General features: G+C 47.0%; 3 protein-coding genes across 3 annotated transcripts; 1 reads left to right on the forward strand and 2 right to left on the reverse strand.

Moving 5' to 3' along the window:
* Positions 1 to 3,155: 3,155 nt before the first annotated feature.
* On the reverse strand, positions 3,156 to 9,863 carry SCO1 (synthesis of cytochrome C oxidase 1; the record flags this gene model as incomplete). Its single annotated transcript, XM_082008047.1, has 6 exons — positions 3,156 to 3,284; positions 6,867 to 6,982; positions 7,096 to 7,188; positions 8,126 to 8,323; positions 9,189 to 9,279; positions 9,837 to 9,863. The coding sequence occupies 6 exons, from the start codon at positions 9,861 to 9,863 to the stop codon at positions 3,156 to 3,158; spliced, it is 654 nt and encodes a 217-aa protein (XP_081864173.1).
* Positions 9,634 to 11,863, forward strand: ADPRM (ADP-ribose/CDP-alcohol diphosphatase, manganese dependent). The gene is made up of 3 exons (XM_082008048.1): positions 9,634 to 10,216; positions 10,769 to 10,885; positions 11,144 to 11,863. Exons 1-3 carry the CDS (start codon positions 9,667 to 9,669, stop codon positions 11,428 to 11,430), a joined length of 954 nt encoding a protein of 317 aa, XP_081864174.1. The 5' UTR covers positions 9,634 to 9,666; the 3' UTR covers positions 11,431 to 11,863.
* Positions 11,864 to 12,915: 1,052 nt separating this feature from the next.
* On the reverse strand, positions 12,916 to 18,506 carry TMEM220 (transmembrane protein 220; the record flags this gene model as incomplete). The annotated part of the gene is made up of 6 exons (XM_082008088.1): positions 18,332 to 18,506; positions 18,210 to 18,239; positions 17,118 to 17,178; positions 15,162 to 15,285; positions 14,297 to 14,356; positions 12,916 to 13,048 (listed from the first exon to the last, which is right to left on the reverse strand). The coding sequence occupies exons 1-6, from the start codon at positions 18,401 to 18,403 to the stop codon at positions 12,916 to 12,918; spliced, it is 480 nt and encodes a 159-aa protein (XP_081864214.1). The 5' UTR covers positions 18,404 to 18,506.
* Between the last annotated feature and the right edge of the window lie 488 nt (positions 18,507 to 18,994).

Below are 18,994 nucleotides of genomic sequence, written 5' to 3' on the forward strand. Positions count from 1 at the left end.
ATTCAAATTACAGTATTAAAATTCATCTTCTCTCCACAGGGTATCTTAAGCTCTTGGGTGTAATCAAGAGAAGCACAAATAGACTTTAAAGAGGCAAACAAAATATCCTCTCGAATCAGGTGGCCCATTTCTTAGTCACATTCCCACCAGGTCTTCTACATCAGTCTTCTCAAAAGACACAGAACAGATATAGGAATGAACTCTTCAATACAGAAGGAGCAGCAAGACAGGCAGGACAAATTCCGCCCCAACCCCCAGCACCCAAGGAAAATATTCAGATTGCTTCTGACTTGTTCAAGAAGGAAAAACGTATTTCCCCTACGCAAGTAAGGGGAATAACAATTTGGGGACTTAGAGCACATGAGAGGGCATTAAAAAGGCTGCACAGGCCTGCACTTCTAAACGTTGTCTCCACCAGCAGTACTCACTGCTAGTTTCTGTTTGTTACCAGTTAATATGCACAACTTGTCCACTACCGATAGAGCCTATTGAATGGCCAGTGTTGGGCCACTGAGACCCCTAAGAGGTGGTATTTCGATGTTGCTTTTATCACAAGAGCAGATAAATATAATTTATTGCTTTCTATACCCTAATGCACTGTATTGCACAAGTTATCCCCAAAACAACCGCATTCAAAGTTCAAAAAGGAGGTGGCATTCCCTGGTAAATGTCCCAATGGAAAAGGCAACAAAAACACACTCACCTGGAACAGGGAGGCTCAGTGCACTGAGTACAATCTCAACAAGACAAATTTCATAGAAACACAGAAGTGCTGGTTGGAAGAGAGGTCCAGAGGTCTCCAGTCCAGCTTCCCACAGGACACCTCTCTTATGAGGACAGGCTGAGAGCTGGGGTGTTCAGCCTGGAGAAGGCTCTGGGGACACCTTATTGCAGCGTGACAGTCTTAAAGGGGCTGATAAGAAAGATGGGGACAGACCTTTTAGCAGGGCCTGTAGTGGTAGGACAAGGGGTAATGGTTTTAAACTGTAAGAGGGCAGATTTAGACTAGATCCAAGGAAGAAATTTCTGACAATGAGGGTGCTGAAACCCTGCCCCAGGTTGCCCAGAGAGGTGGGAGATGCCCCATCCCTGGAAACATCCCAGGTCAGGTTGGACAGGGCTCTGAGCAACCTGCTCTGGTTGAAGATGTCCCTGCTCACTGCAGGGGGGTTGGACTAGATGGCCTTAAAGCGTCCCTTCTGACCCAAACTAGTCTATGATAGGACTATCACCACGAGGTCAAGCCGTTCCCTGTTGTTTCAAAACGAACTGGTGCACAGCCACCTGGACAAAGAAATGCAGAGCTAGTAGGTGCCAGAAGTCAACACTGTAAGGAAAGTTTTGAAAATAAATTACCTCCAGGATTGTGGGGAAAAATAAAAGGTGAGGAAGGACTCTTTAGATAGAATGCTGACACTTGCAACCACTCCATGAAAATAAAATTATTATTGCCAGGGTGCCACTTATCACAGACAGTAATATTATTGATAACACCTTGGATCTGACACAGCTTCTAATTGATGGAAAACTTAAAGTGTGGAATTTCCTTTGGAAGCCACTCCTATTGCCTACTGCAATCAAGCCAGTCAGCACAAGGAGGAAAAAAACCTAACTTCCTTTTCAGACTTGAGTTTAATTCTACCAAGACACTCCCACTATAACCTGATACAGAAAAATTCTTGCTGATCCTTTAAAACAGAAAAAAACCCTTCTATAAACTATCTACTGTTTGAGAGGGAAGGAAGAAAAAAAAAACCCACCACACTATCTTGCAACTTCAGAAATCTTCCTTCCTTGACAGAGCTTTACCAGAAAAGTGCAGTCTTAGACATACTCTATCACAGTAACCTTCCCAACACCCTCAGAAGGTCACCACAGGATAGGGAAGCTGATGTGGACATAAGCTACTTTATCATGTTTTATAACTGTTCTGGAACAGGCTAGGTTTACTGTTTTTCAGGATTTTTGAAAGATGGAAATCTACCATAGACACACTGCACCTTCCCTCAGACAGGAACATTCTCTTCCAACCCCCACACTCAGAAGAACACCAATGCTACGAGTAGGAACACTTGTGTTCCGTTTGAAACGCTCTGGGGCTTGCACCAAGAACTTCTCTGTTTTGTCTCCTGTAGACCATTCTCTGGGGTTCAGCTACCTTAAAAAAGCACATTCAGCTTATGGTTTTGCACTACTATAGATAAACACTACTATCTAAAAAGAGATAAAACAGAGCAAGAATATGAAACTTGAGCAGTATACAAAGTTCTGATGATATTCTAGTCAAACCTAACCAAGGAAAAAAAAAATATATATTGCTTATACAAAGCAATCTTTATTTTCAAATGCTGCACTGCATTAAATTTATCTGATTGACAGCATGGACATAGACCCCCTTCATCCTCCCCACTTCACTATTCAGCACAGCACAATCAGGCTGACTATGCATAAAATCATATAGACGAGAAGAAAAATCTATTTGCAACCCATTACTCATTTCCTTCTAAGTTAACAGCATTCACCTGGAAAAATTACCAAGAAAAAACAACATTTCATTTCTGCATTCAGATGAAGAAGAGATCAGGCACACTACGGGGCTGGTCCCATGCGTGGAAGCTGCTGATGCTTTCAGTGCTCTTCACCTTCTTAATCTTGATAAAGAAGTACTCTTAAGGCTGTCCTGCTTATAATATTATAACTGCCTCTCCCAGAAGGCAAAACAGTGCAGAAAAAAAAAGAGGGCAGGAGTCCTCTGAGAACGCCATGGCCCACATGGCTTTTCACCAGGTAATCATCCTCCTGCAGTGACCGTCCTTCACTGATGTCTTGCCAAGAGATACCAATTAATTTTACCAGCAATACACACATTCTTCCCACATGAAAAGTGTTTTCCATTTTTTGCTCCCAATGTTTCAGAGAAGTCCCAAATTTCATTCTGTAGTCTATACCTTGCCACAGATAATATCCATGAGGAAGGCTCTATAGAGATTTTTGATAATGGTATTTTGTAGAAGTATGGTTGCCTTTCTTATGTGGGAGAAAGGAGGCATGTAGTAACAAGATGTTATACTTGCATGCTTCTGCTTTAACTCCAGTGCCCAATTACAGCCAAACCTACAGGTGATGTTCACGCCAATCTTTGAAGACCTTGTGTTTTAGGATCTGTATTTTCTCATGTGTGCAGCAATAGAAGCAGAAATCTCAGTGCTCCTCTTATTCTGGCCGTAATAGTCCACAAAGTCACCATCTGGCCCGAGAAGGTACATTATTATTGTGTGATCCACCTGCAAGAGAGCACATTGTGGCTCAGTAAAAAAAAACCCTGCGTACCTCTTAAAGTCAGCAGCAACAGCGTCCCATTCAGCCTTTGGTTTAGCTGTCTAAGAAGACTTCTCACCAACAAGCCAAAGCAAGGTAAGGAAAACCTAGGCACCACCTTGGCAACCTTTTCTGGTTTTACCCAAGAAAATAAAGAGAGAAAACCAGCTGCATACTCGGAACATGTGAAGCAGACTGTAAGCAGACGAGTCTTCCCTAAGCTGCTAGCACCCTTCCCACAGCACAGACAAGGCTGGTGCAAACCTGTGGCTAATGGTTTTTCCTCCTCACTTTTCCCATTTTCCCCCTACTTCTCATGATGCTCCATGACCCCCACAAGGCATTCAAGCTCCTGCTGCTAATATGATGTAAATCCAATATAAACAGATATATTTCACCAAAGCAAGTTCACTGTCAGTGCAAACAATGGGACGAAGAGCATCGCTGGTGCAGAGGGAAATACATCTGCTGGGAGGGGGCTCCCTCTACTGTCCGAATTGAAGTAACCTAAAGAAATGTGCAAAGTAACAACTACATTTGAGGTATTCTGACTTATTTACACAAAAATTAACTCCACTGTAAATTTATTTTTAACGCCACTCCAAGTACTATCTGCATCTGTGATGCCATCTTTATGAGCAAAGACATAAAATACTGAAAATGGAGGCCATGAATCTGCAACTGCAAGTGACTACATCACCTCACCGCCACTGGAGAAAAAGAAATTAAATGTACTGAAAGTACAACTGTGTTTGAAATGAAGAAATAATTTCAAATGATTTCTTCAATGATCAAACAATCAAAGAAATCACATAAACACTTCCAGTACCAAAAGCTAAAAGGATGCATTAAACTTAATGGGATTACTGTCACTGAAAGAACGTTTCTCAAAATTTTACTGAAGAAGGTTTAATTCAAATATTTTAATCTAGTTTCAAATGTTCAAGATAAGACCACAAAATCAAGTTTTGTAAGACAATTTTTTTTAAGGAACTTGAATTACAATTTAGATCCTTCAACTGGAAACTATCGTGGAAAGCAAAAAAAAAAAAAAAAAGGCAGCCTGCTCAGAGCATCTCCCTGCCTATGGAAAATGAAATACAGTCAGGATGGAGTGCACTTTGTGTGCAAAAGGCCACTGTTTTTCAAGCTGTGCCTGAAGCCTGCTCTATTCCCACTGTATGCACAGAAGATCATCATTTGAGTTTCAATGTAATCTGGTAAACCACAGAATAAAACAAGTAAATTGGATGTTTTGGTATTCAGGGTATTTGCACGACAACCAAGGGATCAGGACCAGAAAGTACAGGTTCATGAAAGGCAGGTCCTGCTTGACCAACCTGATCTCACAGAATCAGAATCACAGAATAATTAAGGTTGGAAAAGACCTTTAAGATCATAAAGTCCAACCATCAACCCAACACCACCATGTCAGGGCACAAAACCAGCCTCAAGCTCTCCTCCCAGGTCTGCTGTTGCTGCTATCCTCTTTCCATTTTCTTAGAGACCCGTGTCCTCTGGCCTTCCTGCTCTGAGCACACAGAGCTCACTGCTTCTCAAAACCAAGGGCCTATGACAAATCCTGAAGAGATGCAGGTACACTTTTCCTCCCTGGCACCATGTCTGGGGCTTCCAGGTTGCTCTCCTGCTCTCAATTCACTGGCCTTTCTTCCTCGCTGCACTTCCCTTCTCTCAGACTTGCAACCCTAGCACAGACCAGTCGTATTTTCCCTGGATCCTGAATCCCTTCTCGTACTTTATTACATCTGTAGACTCATTCTCCAGTTTGGTTTCACCCTCCAGTCTCCCTTGAAGCTGCTGTCATCTGTAATTATTTTCCTTGGCCAAACACCTGTACTTCCCCTTCACATCCATGCCAGAATCCAAGTGTGGTTTGCTAGAATCCATGTGTGATTTACCTCATAAGCAGCAGCACTCCTTCAGCTTTTCTGGCTTCTTTCCATCATCTCTCCTCAACTTCAGTTCACCCATTTAGTGTCAGATTCTACTGATTTTTTCCCTTTTCCTGAGCAGGCATCCTTTGCCAGTCCTGTTCCTATCACCTATTCTTGCATTTACACCAATCCCCTTGTAAAAATCTGATTTTAAGCAGTATCTTTAGATTGATTTCAGATTGATTTGGTGTTGAATTTCTCCAGTAAGCTTCTCTGCTCCGTTCAAATACAGTATCTTAGACACAGACTTCTTCAGCTACTGACTTGCCACTTTAAGCGAAAACAAGTTCTTTATGTCCCACTTCACACCCCTTTTAGTAACGTGGAGTAGTGCACATCACCAGTATGATTCTGTCTCCTCTTTACTGAATCACGTGGTGCTCTTGCTGTTTCTTTCTATGCACCATTTTTGTTCCACCAATCTTTTTGTCCATGAGGATAATTTATTTGCTGCAGTCAGGTGGTTTTAAAAAACAGATTAAGAATAGACAATAGTGGATTACACCAAAACTAATCTGCCTCAGCATCCTACCTCAAACAGTGGCCAACAATGGTTGTTTTAAAGAAGAATACAAAACCGGCACCAAAAATATGCTATCTTCCTCTACTACCTCCTAGTTTCCAAACATTTTTAGCTCACAGGCTTCCTGAGCTAGGCAAGATTTCTGTGCATTTCATAATCCTCAACAGATTGTTTTTTCCAAAGACTAACAAGTCTCCCAGTGGACTCCCGTAAACTTCTACTATTTGCATCTGCAGCAAGGGATTCTACTTCTCACATGCCCACTACAGAAAGAACCATCACCTCTCCTTTCGAACCTGTTTTTAGTTTTCTCTGATGCCCTTAGTTCTTGTGTGAAGAAAAAAAAAAAATGAAGATCATATAACATATGTCGTCACTTATCATATCACTTGTACCTAATTTACTCTTCCAGTCTGCTCAGGGTGTGGCAAGTCAGGAAGGCCATGGCAGCATGTCTGAGCTACACTTCCAGAGAGTAAGATTTGACTACCCAGTTTAACCTCACTTAAACTTCAGTTTCCTCCTTCACACTATTACTCTACGTATTTTATTCCCACTTAATTTAGTATTAACATGCTCTCTCTTCCAGGTCATCTGACACAGCAGGAAGATCCCCACAGTATCTGCAGGAATCATTCAAGTCTCTTGGCAGGAAAACCCCGCTCCTTGGTGTCAGTCCACTTTTACCTCTCATTTCTCCCTCTTCCTATTGCCTTAATTTCCCAGTTCCATTTTCACTTTGGAGCACATAGGAAAACAGCCAGACAAAAACATTACATGATAAAAAACAAAGTGCAAATTACTGCCAGGCTTGCTAGCTCATATGTTATTCTGTATGCAGGCCTGGCATTGCACACTTTTAGAACACGCTTCAGTGAGGTTCTGAGCTTGTAAGAGGGCCCCTCGGTTCTGACTGAGACCCCTAAAACACAGCTTAACACATCAGTGCAACAAGACTCTGTCATGTAGGACTTCAGCATAGATTGCAAAAGCTGCCTTCTGATTTTAAAAATCTATATTCTGCTCTTACCCCAAGTCTTTCATTAGGCAAAGGCCCTACATTTACTTACTATGTAATCACTGTCTTCATCTTTGGGACCTTCACTGTAATATACACGGTAAGCTTTGGCCACTTGGTCAATCTGTGCCTTGCTACCAGTCAATCCAACCAGCTTTGGAGAAAATTCTAGACAGAAAGAAGACATTTAGACATTTTAGTGAGAAGAATCCCATCAAGAGCTTCCTTTTCAGTGCTCTGTATTACATGCCGTAAGATACTGAGGAATAAAACAGTAATACCTTTAACATATCTGGCAATGGCTGCTTCGTTGTCCCTCTCAGGATCAATGGTGATGAAGAGTGGGGTCAGATTAGGCAAAGATGGAATTCTATCTGTGACATTAGCAACTGTTATTTTTCTTAGAAAAACAGAAGTAATTTCTCACCTCCCTTCAAACAACCTCACCGCCAACCTACCATAACGGCAACCCAAGACCACCCTAAGTGACAAAAAAAAAAAAAAAAAAAGCAGCCATTTTGTGCAGCTTAATTCATGTAATTTGTGAATAAAGCAAATGACATGAAGTCAAATGCTCTGTGCTTGTGCTGGGTGAAGCTACACTTCCAGCCTCTCAGCTGGAGACCCGTCCCTGCTTAGGAGAGATGACAAATTGGCTCCGACGCAGAAAATGCCAGGTCATGATGCACGTACCAAAGCACAATGGTAGATATAACGAAAGCACACCTGTGTCGGTGGAGCAGGAGGATAGGCGAAGACACAATTCAGGCTATTTCCTTCCTGTTCCAGACATAGCCTTCACTATATTTTCTTCACTTTAGTCCCTGCTCCCACCTGCTTGGTTACTATTATCTGTAACTCTTCAGGGCCTGCAGGCTGAGAAAACCACCTCTATCATACATCCTTCCCCCAACCTCCATTCCACAGCACAGTCACTCTCAGAAGAGACTCTCAGAGAGATTTGTTCTCAGAATGAATAAAAGAGAAGGAAAAAAACCCTAATACACCCCACAACCACTTCTTGGCAAAAATACAATACAATGGCACCATGCCCTGTAACCTGCCACCATCACATTTTATTACTATGAAGTCTCTTGTTGCAGAAAGATCAGTGCTGTCATGCTATAAATATCAGATCCTAGTGATGGGCAGATTGATGTATGTATCACTTAGCAATTAATTCAACTACAGAATAGTAGTCAACAGCATTTTTTAAAAAAAGATCACAACTTACTACCATTTGCGGTATTTTATCACAGTAAACCTGGACCTCCCATAAAAATCACCACTATGCCAACTGAATTCCCATACCAATTTCATCTACCACTTCTATCATTTTCTCCAGTTCATCAGGACAGATGTCAGGGCAGTGTGTGAAGCCAAAGTAGATCAGCACCCACTGGCCGATGTAGTCCTTGCTGGTCTTGGGCTGTCCCTCATGGCTGATGAGTGAGAAGGGTCCTCCTAGCAGCGGTTTCCCAATGCCTCGGTTTCGTTCCTTCTCCAGCTCTACAAAAAACAAGAGGAGATCAAACACATCCATGCCACAATCCATGCTGCTCCCCAGGCGAGCCTCAGAAGCAGTTGAGAGTCAGGCAACCTCACAGACTCATGGCCCAGGGCATCGATATGTCAGGATCTACCAATACCCACCGTGCAGAAGCCCAATGTGGACAAGACTTCCAAAAAGCATTCCATTTTGGTCAAAATAAAATATATCACTGAATGCCTTTGAAACATAATAATTGTCAACTGATTGTATTTTTATTTTAAAAAAGAAAAAAAAAAAGAAAAGAAAAAAAAAAGAGAAAGACAGGTACCTGGCTTGGTGTGAAGCAGAAAAATTAGCATCCTTTGCAAACTGAGCATATCCTAAAAGTTGTAATACCTCTGATTTTCAGCATTACAAACATGAAAATTAAACCAGTGCGTAGTTACCACAGGACAGGGAAACGCACACACACGCTACACAGTGGGAAACCGACGAGCACAGAAAACCCCACCTCTGTGTCAGCATTGCATCGACTGGCAGGGAGCAGCAAGCACAGCCAATGTAACTATTCCTGCAGCAAAAGCATATTTAGGAATGTGAAAAATGCTTAACCATGAAGGTTTGTTTTTGAATCTTTGAAAATTGTCTGTGTCATTTATATACACACAGGCGAGAAGTGGCACTGCGCGAAGCATGACGTGATTCAGCGGGATGCCGAATTGGGTAAAACGTATCTGAATGCCAACAATACATCATCTCAATACAAAACACGACGCTCCTGCTGCTTCTCCCGTCCGGCAGCACGCCGGCAGCCCAGGCCGGGTCCCGCCGAGGCAGCGCGGCCCCGAGGCAGGAAGGGCCCGGTCACGCCCCCCCACTCACCCTCCTCCTTCCGCCGTTTCACCTTCTTCATGACGGCCAGCAGCCCCCCGCACAGTACGAAGGTGGCCGCCAGCGACCGCCACGACACCAGCTGCTGAGAAGAAGTTGTTTAGTGACTAAAAAGGGTGGGCGGCTCAGCCCGTCCCGCCGCCCTGGGCTCCCCCGTTGAGGAGGAAGGCGGGTCCCTCCCTCCTTCGCTCGCTCGCTCGCTCACTCACCCTCCTCTGCGCGCCCGTCCGCGGGCCGCTGCCCGGCGGCAGGCGGGACAGCAAGCGGCTGCCGGGCGCGGCCAGCGCCGCCCGGCCCCTCACCGGCCGCCCTCCGGGGCAGCAGGTGAGGGGCCGGGCGGAGTTGGCCGTGCCCGGCAGCCTCCAGTACAGCACCGCCCGGCAGCAGCGGAGCGCCGCCGCCGCCGCCATCTTGTTGCCCGCTCTTCCGTGCCCGCCCCTTCCGCCCCCCTCACCCGGCAGCGGCCGCCATGGAGGCGGCGCCGCCGCTCTTCGCCTTCGGTGTCATCGCGGACATCCAGTACGCGGACGCGGAGGACGGCTACGACTTTGGTGGGTTCCGGCGGCGATATTACCGGCAGAGCCTTAACCTGCTGCGGGACGCTGTGGAAGCATGGGCCACAGAGAGGCCACCGCTCGCCTTCGTGCTGCAGCTGGGTGACAGCATCGATGGCCTCAATGCCCACAGTGGCGAGGCCAAGGGTGCCTTGGAGCAGGTACTGGCAGCACTGAGGCGGCTGCCGGTGCCGGTGCATCATACGTGGGGCAACCATGAGTTCTATAACTTCAGCCGGGCCTGCCTGGTGCATACTGGCCTCAACAGCCGTCCCGCCGGGGCCAGCCCACCGGCTGGGGACTGCCAGGCCTATCACTTCAGCCCGTCTGCGCAGTTCCGTGTCGTCGTGCTCGATGCCTACGACTTGAGCATCCTGGGCAGGGAGCCGGACAGCCCCCGCTACCAGGAGTCCCTGCGGCTGCTGCGGGAGAAGAACCCCAATGACAACCTCAACAGTCCCGCAGGTACCCCCCAGCTTGACCCTTCAGCAGGGAGTGTGGGCAGCTGAACATCCACTTCCCAGGGTGATTAGGCTGACATCTGGTTTCCAGGGGGCTGAGATACGTGCCCTACTCCTGCCCACCTCGTCTGCCTCCCTGCTGTTAGCTAAGAGCTGGTCAGTGGGTCTCTAGGCAGGCACAGGACATGCTCCCCCATGCCCGTCATGATGCTCTGGTGGGATGGGTTTATGTTGTGCTGTGTGTTCTGCCGTACCAGAACAAAAGGCAGCTGTTGGTGCAGCTGCTATCACAGAGCACCGAGTGATGCACACCCTATCCCATGCCAGGGTGGAACCCGAGTGTAAATCCTGTGCATGCAGCATGACCAAAGCCCCTGAAAACACTAACAAATAATTTTCTCTTGTTTGTCCAAGGAGGCTAGAATTTTGATCCAAGACATGCAAAAAAAGGTTGTAAGACTAAATCATCTATCGTAAGCAGATTTACACATGGCAAGGAAATAGGGGAGCCACAAGAGGGGTATACACCTATGCCTAACCTTCTTCTTCATTGCAGGACTCAAAGAACCTCAGTTTGTAGAGTTTAACGGAGGATTTAGCCAAGCCCAGCTGGACTGGTTCAATGAAGTCCTCAAGTTCTCTGATGAAAACCAAGAAAAAGTTGTAGTTATGGGTAGGTGGATGGGGGGGATATATGGGGATAAATGCAAAAAAAAGTTATGTAGCCAATGTATGTTAGCTGAGCAAAATACGCAGCAGCTTTGTAGCTCCACTGAGGTGTCCATGTAATCTGTGAAGTAGGAGAATAGCAACTATGTGTCACACTCAGGTGAACTTTCTGTGTAGTTAGATGTCTGAACTTCCCAGTAATGAAGACCGAGTTTGGTTATGCTTAAAGTAACTCTCCTGCTTCTTTCCCTCTCAACTGCAGGTCATCTGCCCATTCATCCAGATGCTTCAGACAGAGTTTGCCTAGCCTGGAATTATGAAGATGCCCTTTCGGTCATACACTCCCATCAGTGCGTGGTCTGCTTTCTTGCAGGGCACCTGCATGATGGTGGCTATTGTTTAGACTCTCATGGAGTTCATCATCTGACTTTGGAGGGTGTTATTGAAACTCCACCAGAAAGCAATGCCTTTGGAACTATTTATGTCTATGAAGATAAAATGATACTAAAGGGAAGGGGCAGAATTTCAGACAGAGTTATGCATTTCTGAAAATAGTAAGCAAATACAAATTGCTCTTCAGGAAGTACTTGGACAAAAAAGCAGGGGATCCAGCTTATTATTTGGTTGTAGAAAGATGTGCGTGGCTGATCCTTATAGCTTTAACTCAAACACTTTTCTCTCAGATACAGAATTTTAGGTATTGTTTCTGTAAGAAAACAGACCTAGTTTCTTTGTGGAGAATGGAGAAGGCCAGTAACCATGTTTGAAATAAATATACTTGAATGCAGAATGTTGACTTGAAACACCCAGTCCTGACTGGATTGTTGTACTTACTGTGAAAAAATGCAAACCACATTATGAGTATCATCCAAAAAAATCAATTTTTTTTAATAGTCAGAATTAAAGCATGCAGAATTGTACCTGCCCAGCTGCATTTCAGTTTTTTTTTTTTTAACATCATAGTCAGTAATGTCTCATCTCTGGCAGAATTAGTCCACCCTGTAGCCTAATGCAATCTTCTCAACATTGCTTTAAAAGACTAAAGTAATCTTCAAAAAAAGCTAAGGCCAAGGAAAATGGAGATCATCTATGCTACATCAGGTAATGCTGCAGATACACCCTCTGGGATCTACGTGTGCACAGCTGTACTAGCCTGCAGCAGTACTGAGCAAAGAAGCCCTGACATGGGAGGATCTAAAGCATGTTGCTGTGCTGCATCTGGACCTGTTCTGGCTCTTTCCCAGCCAGCTTGTGTGTCCAGTGTATTCACCTGTACCTCCTCCAGGATTAGTAGCAGTGGAATGTGCTTACGGTTGCTGGGCTGCTCTGGGGGTTCTGCTTTCCGGGAAATAGAAATTCTATGAGAAGCAGAGTTGTGATAATGGTCGTGTCTGCTAGTGGCAGTCTTGACTACACATTGCACAGAAAATAAAAGATATGGAAGCTTTCATCGTATTTTATTTAGAAAAATAGTATTTATTACTCTCTAAAAGCAGTAATTTTCATTTAAAGATAATAGCAAAAGTATTTCTTCAGATACATTCTATATATGATTTTAGCATAGGAACAGAAACACAGACTGCTCAATTTTTCAATCGGTCTCAATAGACTATCCAGAAGATATCTGCAAGTTTTATGGCTGTAAGTAGTCATTGAAACAAATATTGAAACAAACTGTTTGCTTTACTTTTTTTTCCTCTTACGTTACAGAACAGTAAGATTTCCCAAAGTACGAGGTGGTTGGAGACTGATCCAGGGATGCCAGGATATCTTGAATATACCATTAGAAGACACATTAGACCAACAGCGCTTTGAAAACGTATGAAGCAGCCAGCTGAACAACAGTTTCCATTAAAAAAATTGTCCACTCAGATTTGACAGTGTTCCCTAATTTTTTTTGACAAATCTCAAACCTCACTGCTGGAAGGAGCCAGGCACTCTTGAGTCCTAGCAAATTGATACTAACCTTTCATTAAGAACCAAAAGCAACGGCAAGTAAGGTCAGTATATTTTTTCTACACTTTCTCCACCCAATTAAATGACCGTTTTACAGTGCAGTGGCCAAGATGCTCGCATCTCTTTGTTCACGTAAATGTACAGCCACGAAACAAAGGGGAAGAGCGCGACCACAACTGCAGCAATCAAGCGAACTCCACTCAGTGGACTCCTATAACAAAGCAAATGCAACACAGCTACTTCACATCAGACTGCTAGAAACATTAACACCTGGCTGCAGTTGGAAAGACAGCAGAGAGCCTTTGGCCACTTTAATGTAGTTCCTGTGGATACATCAGCAGAGTCCTTCACTGGAGAGGCACCGCATGCCAGCAGAAAAAGCTTTTCTGCCACCTCAGGCTACATAAATCTGATTAAACAAACAAACAAACAAACAAGAGAACCCTGCTTGCCCTGAGCATCTGTGAAATGTTTCCCAGCACAAAGGTACTTTTTGGCAGATTGGGATTTTTCATGCTCCCAGCTAAGAGGAATTTAGCAAAACTGCTGTACCACAGTCCTCTGAAGAGGCTGGAGGGGAAAAGCATGGAGCCACTGCAGCCAGGCAGCCACTCAGAGCCTTCTGCCAGCTCTGCAGGCATCACCCGCCTGCTCCGGTGGACACAGCAGACACCAGTACAGAGACCCAACAGAGAGTTGGGGTTCTTCAGCCTGGAGCAGAGAAGGCTCCGGGGAGACCTTATTGCAGCCTGCCAGGGCTTAAAGGGGGCCTATAAGAAAGATGAGGACAGACTTTTTAGCAGGGCCTGTAGCGATAGGACAAGGGGTGATGGTTTTAAACGAAAAAAGGGCAGATTTAGACTAGATCCAAGGAAGAAATTTTTGACTGTGAGGGTGATGAAACCCCAGCCTATGTTGCCCAGAGAGGTGGTAGATGCCCCATCCCTGGAAACATCCCAGGTCAGGTTGGACGGGGCTCTGAGCAACCTGCTCCAGTTGCAGATGTCCCTGCTTGTTGTAGGTGAGTTGGACTAGATGGCCTTAAAAGGTCCCTTCCAACCCAAAGTATTCCATGATTCTATGACCCTCACTAGAAACTTCGGTAAATTGGGAGCAATGGCAGAAATGGTTTTGCAGTTCATCAGCAGTTGTGGCCAACACTCACTAGCCTGTTCCACAGAAGGGGCGTGCTGTCCTTACGCAAAGGGAGAATGTCCCCTGCCCATTATGGTAGGGGAACAGAAAAAATGTTTCATGTAGCTTTACTTTCCTCCTACAGACTTTTATCTGTACAAGATCCTACAGGCTGTAGCACCAGCGACTACTGCCTAGGTACCTGAGAAAATTCAGACAGTGACAGGAAGCAGAAAAACAAGCAGCCAAAAGCAGCTATGCGTTTTCAAGAAGCTAGTCCCTAAATGTGAACATATAAATGGATTAAAGAAAAAACAAAACTTACTTTGCTGAATTGCGACAAAGACTCATCCATATTGTAATAATCACCAGACCAAACAACTCTCTAAAAAGCCAAACAAAAAACAGATCAGAAAATAATACAAGCAGATGTTTATTTTTAAAGCAATACAAACTTTGCCTCCAACACAGTAGTGTCTGCTCCTTTGGAGAAGTTCAATGTTTTACTAGGATTATAATTCTAAAGGTATTTACAAGGATCAACTTTGCTTCCCACTATAAATCTACAAACACACATGAACCAGCTATACAGCTGCAGAAATTCCTGCTTCCACTTTTTGTTCTGCTGCTAAATTTACATTCCGCAGCACATTTCCCTCATTAACACAGAGCAAAGCAGCATCCGTTTTCCAGACCGTAAATGGCCACAGTAGCTGCCAGTGCTTCGCCTCAGCACTGCACAATCACCTACTTTAGGCAACAATGGAACGTCCAGGTGAGAAATCCTCCCTCCTCCTCAATCCCTGGCAGTTCAGAGGACCCAACAGCCCATGCCAGATAAACATGGAGTTTTTGAAACATTAATTCCCATTCCTACAGCTCCAGCAAGAGAACACGAAGCTGTTTCACTGTGGAAGTGCCTTGGTCTTCGAAAGCCAGAACTGCTCCCAATTAAATCTAACTGCCACAATCAGGCATGCAATCACAACTGTTCACACTCCCTTTAGCTCTTTTGTCCAACAAAGGGGTGGTTTGGAGCACTATGGCCCCTCCTCCTTGGCTTGATTCCCCTGGACCAACAAGCACTCACCGCAACAGCCCAGCAAATAAAAGTTTAGCAAGGTGACCACCCGAAGGAGATGTCCTGGCGTGCTGAATTCGTGCAGGGGAAAGTAAAAATCACTGCTTACCTTCCTTCCTCTTCGTGCAAAATGTTTCCTTGAGCGTAAGCAAGCAAAGAGCAAGCCAAGGCAATGGTACCAACGATACAACCAGCAGAATGAAGGTCACAAAGGCTTCTCCAAACACAGTTATCTGAGGAAAAAATAGACTGCCAGCAACTGCAATGTAGCATGAAGTAAACCCTACGTATTAAAAAGGAACTGAGTTGCTAAAAAAGATGCCTCCAGCAAACACACACACATCTTAGGGCAGGAAGATGGAATTAATACCAGCATCTTTATGACCAGGCAAATCTGCTAAAAAGTACTGTTGAAAATAAACACTAGTGGGCTTGGGGCTTGCTTTCCTAGGAATGCAACTTCTTGGCAGCAGCACCTCAATGAAAACTATTTCTTATTCTCTCCAGCAAACAAAACAGGCTCCAGTAGTCAACATGCATAGAAAACAATCACGAGACTGATTACAAATGGAAGTTCTCTTAAACAGTAGGAACGGCCTTTCCAGAGCTCGCAGCCATAACTAGATGCTCAGCATGACCCCAGAGGACCACCGGAGTGCGAGGGAGCAAGCCCCAGCTCCCAGCCAGCCGTCAGGTACCGAGCGACCACCCCACTGCAGGAAGCATCTCCCCTCACACTCCCAGATAAAGCATCTGCCTGAGCTTTTGCCTGTGATGATGAGCAACGCTGATGACATCTCTGCCTGAGGACTGATGTTTTTAAACAGAGAAATACAGATGATGTGAAATATCTGCATGGGCCCCACAGATTGTTGTGGTTTTCCATGTCCATTCCCACAAAGGGGAGAAGTGAGCAAACAACACAGGCAGTTCTCGCTGGTCTCAGAAATGTCAACAAGCAAAAACCAAGTTAAAAGCAGTCTTTTCTGGGCACTGACCCATCCAGGCAAGCATTAAAGATGATGAGCTGCCAAAATTCAAGAGCTCAGCGTGACCCAACATCGTAATTGATTCCCCATTTGGCTGAACTTACTGCAGCTCAGCAGAGGCAGAATCTGGGTCTTCCACAGGCCTGAATGGCAAATATCCCTTGGTGAATTTACATAATGTCCAATTATATGATAGCTGGTCAAGCAGATCCTCTTGACCAGCCAAATGCCGTGATGTTGAAGCTACACCTATCACACAAATAAACCTCCCCTGAAATGTTCAAAACCACAGGCAACCAACCCTCATGGGTTTTGGCTTTATGAATGCTGGTATTTTATATGCTTAAGGTAGCCAGAATGCAAAGAGGCTGCAATGGTGTGGTTTGTGACAACAGCATGCACACTTGAAGATTTTCTTTTTTGGCATAAGTGTGTTTTAGTTTTTGCAGAGTAAGTATTCATCAAGAAAAGATACAGTCACTTCGTGTACATAAAATGTTGTTTTAAAATTATTTCTACTGGATGGAAATGCAAAAAATGAATTATTTTCTGGAGCCCTGAACCAAATCTGATCTGACTAATTCTCTCAACATATGATGTTGCATTAGGTCCCTTAGCGTACGCCCTTGGAAACTCGGACACTGCACTGAAGCCTCTAAACATCCCCATCACTGCCCATGCGCTTTCTGGTGTAGCTGCAATACTTGATATAGACAAGGACCTTTAGCTCTTTCAAAGGACTTTGTAGAGCTCAACTGGTCTTCTGTGAGGTAGATAATCAAAACCAGAGATTTAGAACAAGGAAACAAAGTGAATTAATGTGCTAACATCAACACCAGAGCCAGGTTCAGTGTGCTCCCAGGCTTGTGCTCCACTCAGGCTTTGAGCACTGGAGTTGGGGTGCAAAGGTAAGACCATCCCAGCAGCAGGCCTTTATGCAAGGCTCCTCTGTTCACCTACAAGCACGTCCAACCACGAGCACTAAACCAATGACCAGCTTTTGTAGAAGCGGGTCCCACAGTTTTTTGCCCTCAAAAGGTCAGCAGAACATGTTTCCACAGAAGAGGTTTTCATACCTGTTATTGAAGGGTTAATGCTGACAAGCAGCGTCAGGGCAGCTGGCACCAAGTAGACAACCTGTTAATGAAACACAAATCTACTCTATGGCAAAACTTCCAAGATAAGGAAGCAGAAGCACCCCTCCACACCAATGCTTCCCCCCTTCACAGCGGTCTGTCAGATGTGAATAACAGCTGCCAATGCCTCTCCCTCTGGCATGCCCTGGCACTGCTGGTGCTCATCACCACCCAACACCCTGGACCATCAGCTGAATACCAGCCCCTGCTCCTCAGCTTCTCGGTTACCGAGTCCTTGCTGCCCAACCAGCCTGCTGCAGAGCCCCTTGCACTGCATCTTGATCCCCCAGGCAAAGCCCCTCCAGGACACCCCTCCCGGCCCCCAATCCTCCACCTGCGCTGGGCGGCTCCCCTGGGAGCAGGAGCTCCCTTTGCTGCAGCAGCCCAGCCCCGCCGCCGTCGGCGGGGCTCACCCGCCCGATGGACGCGCCGGGCACAGCCCTGCCCACGCAGCAGCTCCTGTCACAGCGACGTTCCCCCTCGCCCCTCAGCTCCAAGGCCGGTGCACACCGGGCCAGGGCCACCGGGCTGTTCACGTGCCCGAGAAAGGGCTGGCAAAGGGACACCGAAAAGGGTTTCTCTCTAGATTTCCCCGGGAGACCCAGGACGCCCTGCCGAGTTGAGCGGCGACAGATGGCCGTCGGGCTGGCGCCCCGAGGCAAGCGGAGGTGGCGATGGAGGCAGGCGGTGGCCCGGTCGGGGGGCGTCGGGGGCAGGGCAGGAGGAACGAGAGCAGCTTGGCGCGCTCCGCGCGGGGAACCAAGGCTTCGCAGAGGCAGGTGCACATCTGGGGTGAAATAGGGAGCACCCCGGAAGCAGGGCCGGATTTCTGCCGTCGCTGCAGTAGAGGGTGTTCTCCCGGCGTCGGCGGCTCTTCAGCTAAAAGCACGGAGCAGCCGGGCGCAGCGGAGCGGGGCTGGGGCCACCGGGAACGCCTCGGGGAGGGCGCCGGCAGGAGAAAGGCCGCCCGGCGCCTGCCCCCGGCGCCCGCCCTGCTCCGGCTGCCCGGCGGGAAGCGCAGCCCGTACTCACTGTCCACAGCCCGGCGTCGGGGTCGTTCACCTGCAGCGGGGAGGCGCGCACTGAGACCCTGCAGCCGCCGCCCCGACCAGAGCCGCGCTCCGCGGGACGGGACCGGGGCCACCTCGCCTCACCTGCACGGCGGCCGCCAGCCCGAAGAAGGCGGCCACGAGGAGGTTGCACAGCCGCCACAGCCGCCCCGCCATGGCCGGCACCGCCTCCGCCTCCGCGGGGGCGGAGCCGCAGGGGGTGGGGCCACCGGGGGCGGGCGGAGCCGCCAATGGGGCGTGACCTCCAGGGGGCGGGGCGGCACCGCTCGGTGACCGCCCCCCGCGGCGGGCGGGGGCGCGGGGCGGGTTCGCGCGGCTCCGCCGCCGCCGCGGACTGCAGGGAGGACTGAAAATCCTCGTTCAGAAATCAAGCCTAAACCCAGAGCTGTGCGGCGCTAGTTCCAATAGGCATGTTCCGGCGTTGACAGGAAAGCAAGGGTTCTCCTGCCGCTCACGGGTTGTGTCACTGAACACCAGCCAGTCTGCACGTAAACAGGTCACCCATCAGCGAGCTCCTGTGCCAGTAAGTGCAAGTACGCCCTGGGCTCCACGAGGGGAAGCGTGACCAGCACATTGCAGGGAGTTATTGTTCCCTCTTTGACCCCGTGCTGGTGTAACTGCAACTTTCGGTCCTGCCCAGGGTCCCCGGTGAGGAAGGATGTGGAAGACCTGGACTGGGGCCCTGAGATGGTGGCCAGGATGGTCAGGAGTCCAGAGAATGTGGCCTTTGAGCAGAGGCAGGCAAAG

This window comes from Phaethon aethereus, assembly GCF_964289735.1.
Source record: "Phaethon aethereus genome assembly, chromosome: 18".
NCBI classification, from domain to species: Eukaryota; Metazoa; Chordata; class Aves; order Phaethontiformes; family Phaethontidae; genus Phaethon; species Phaethon aethereus.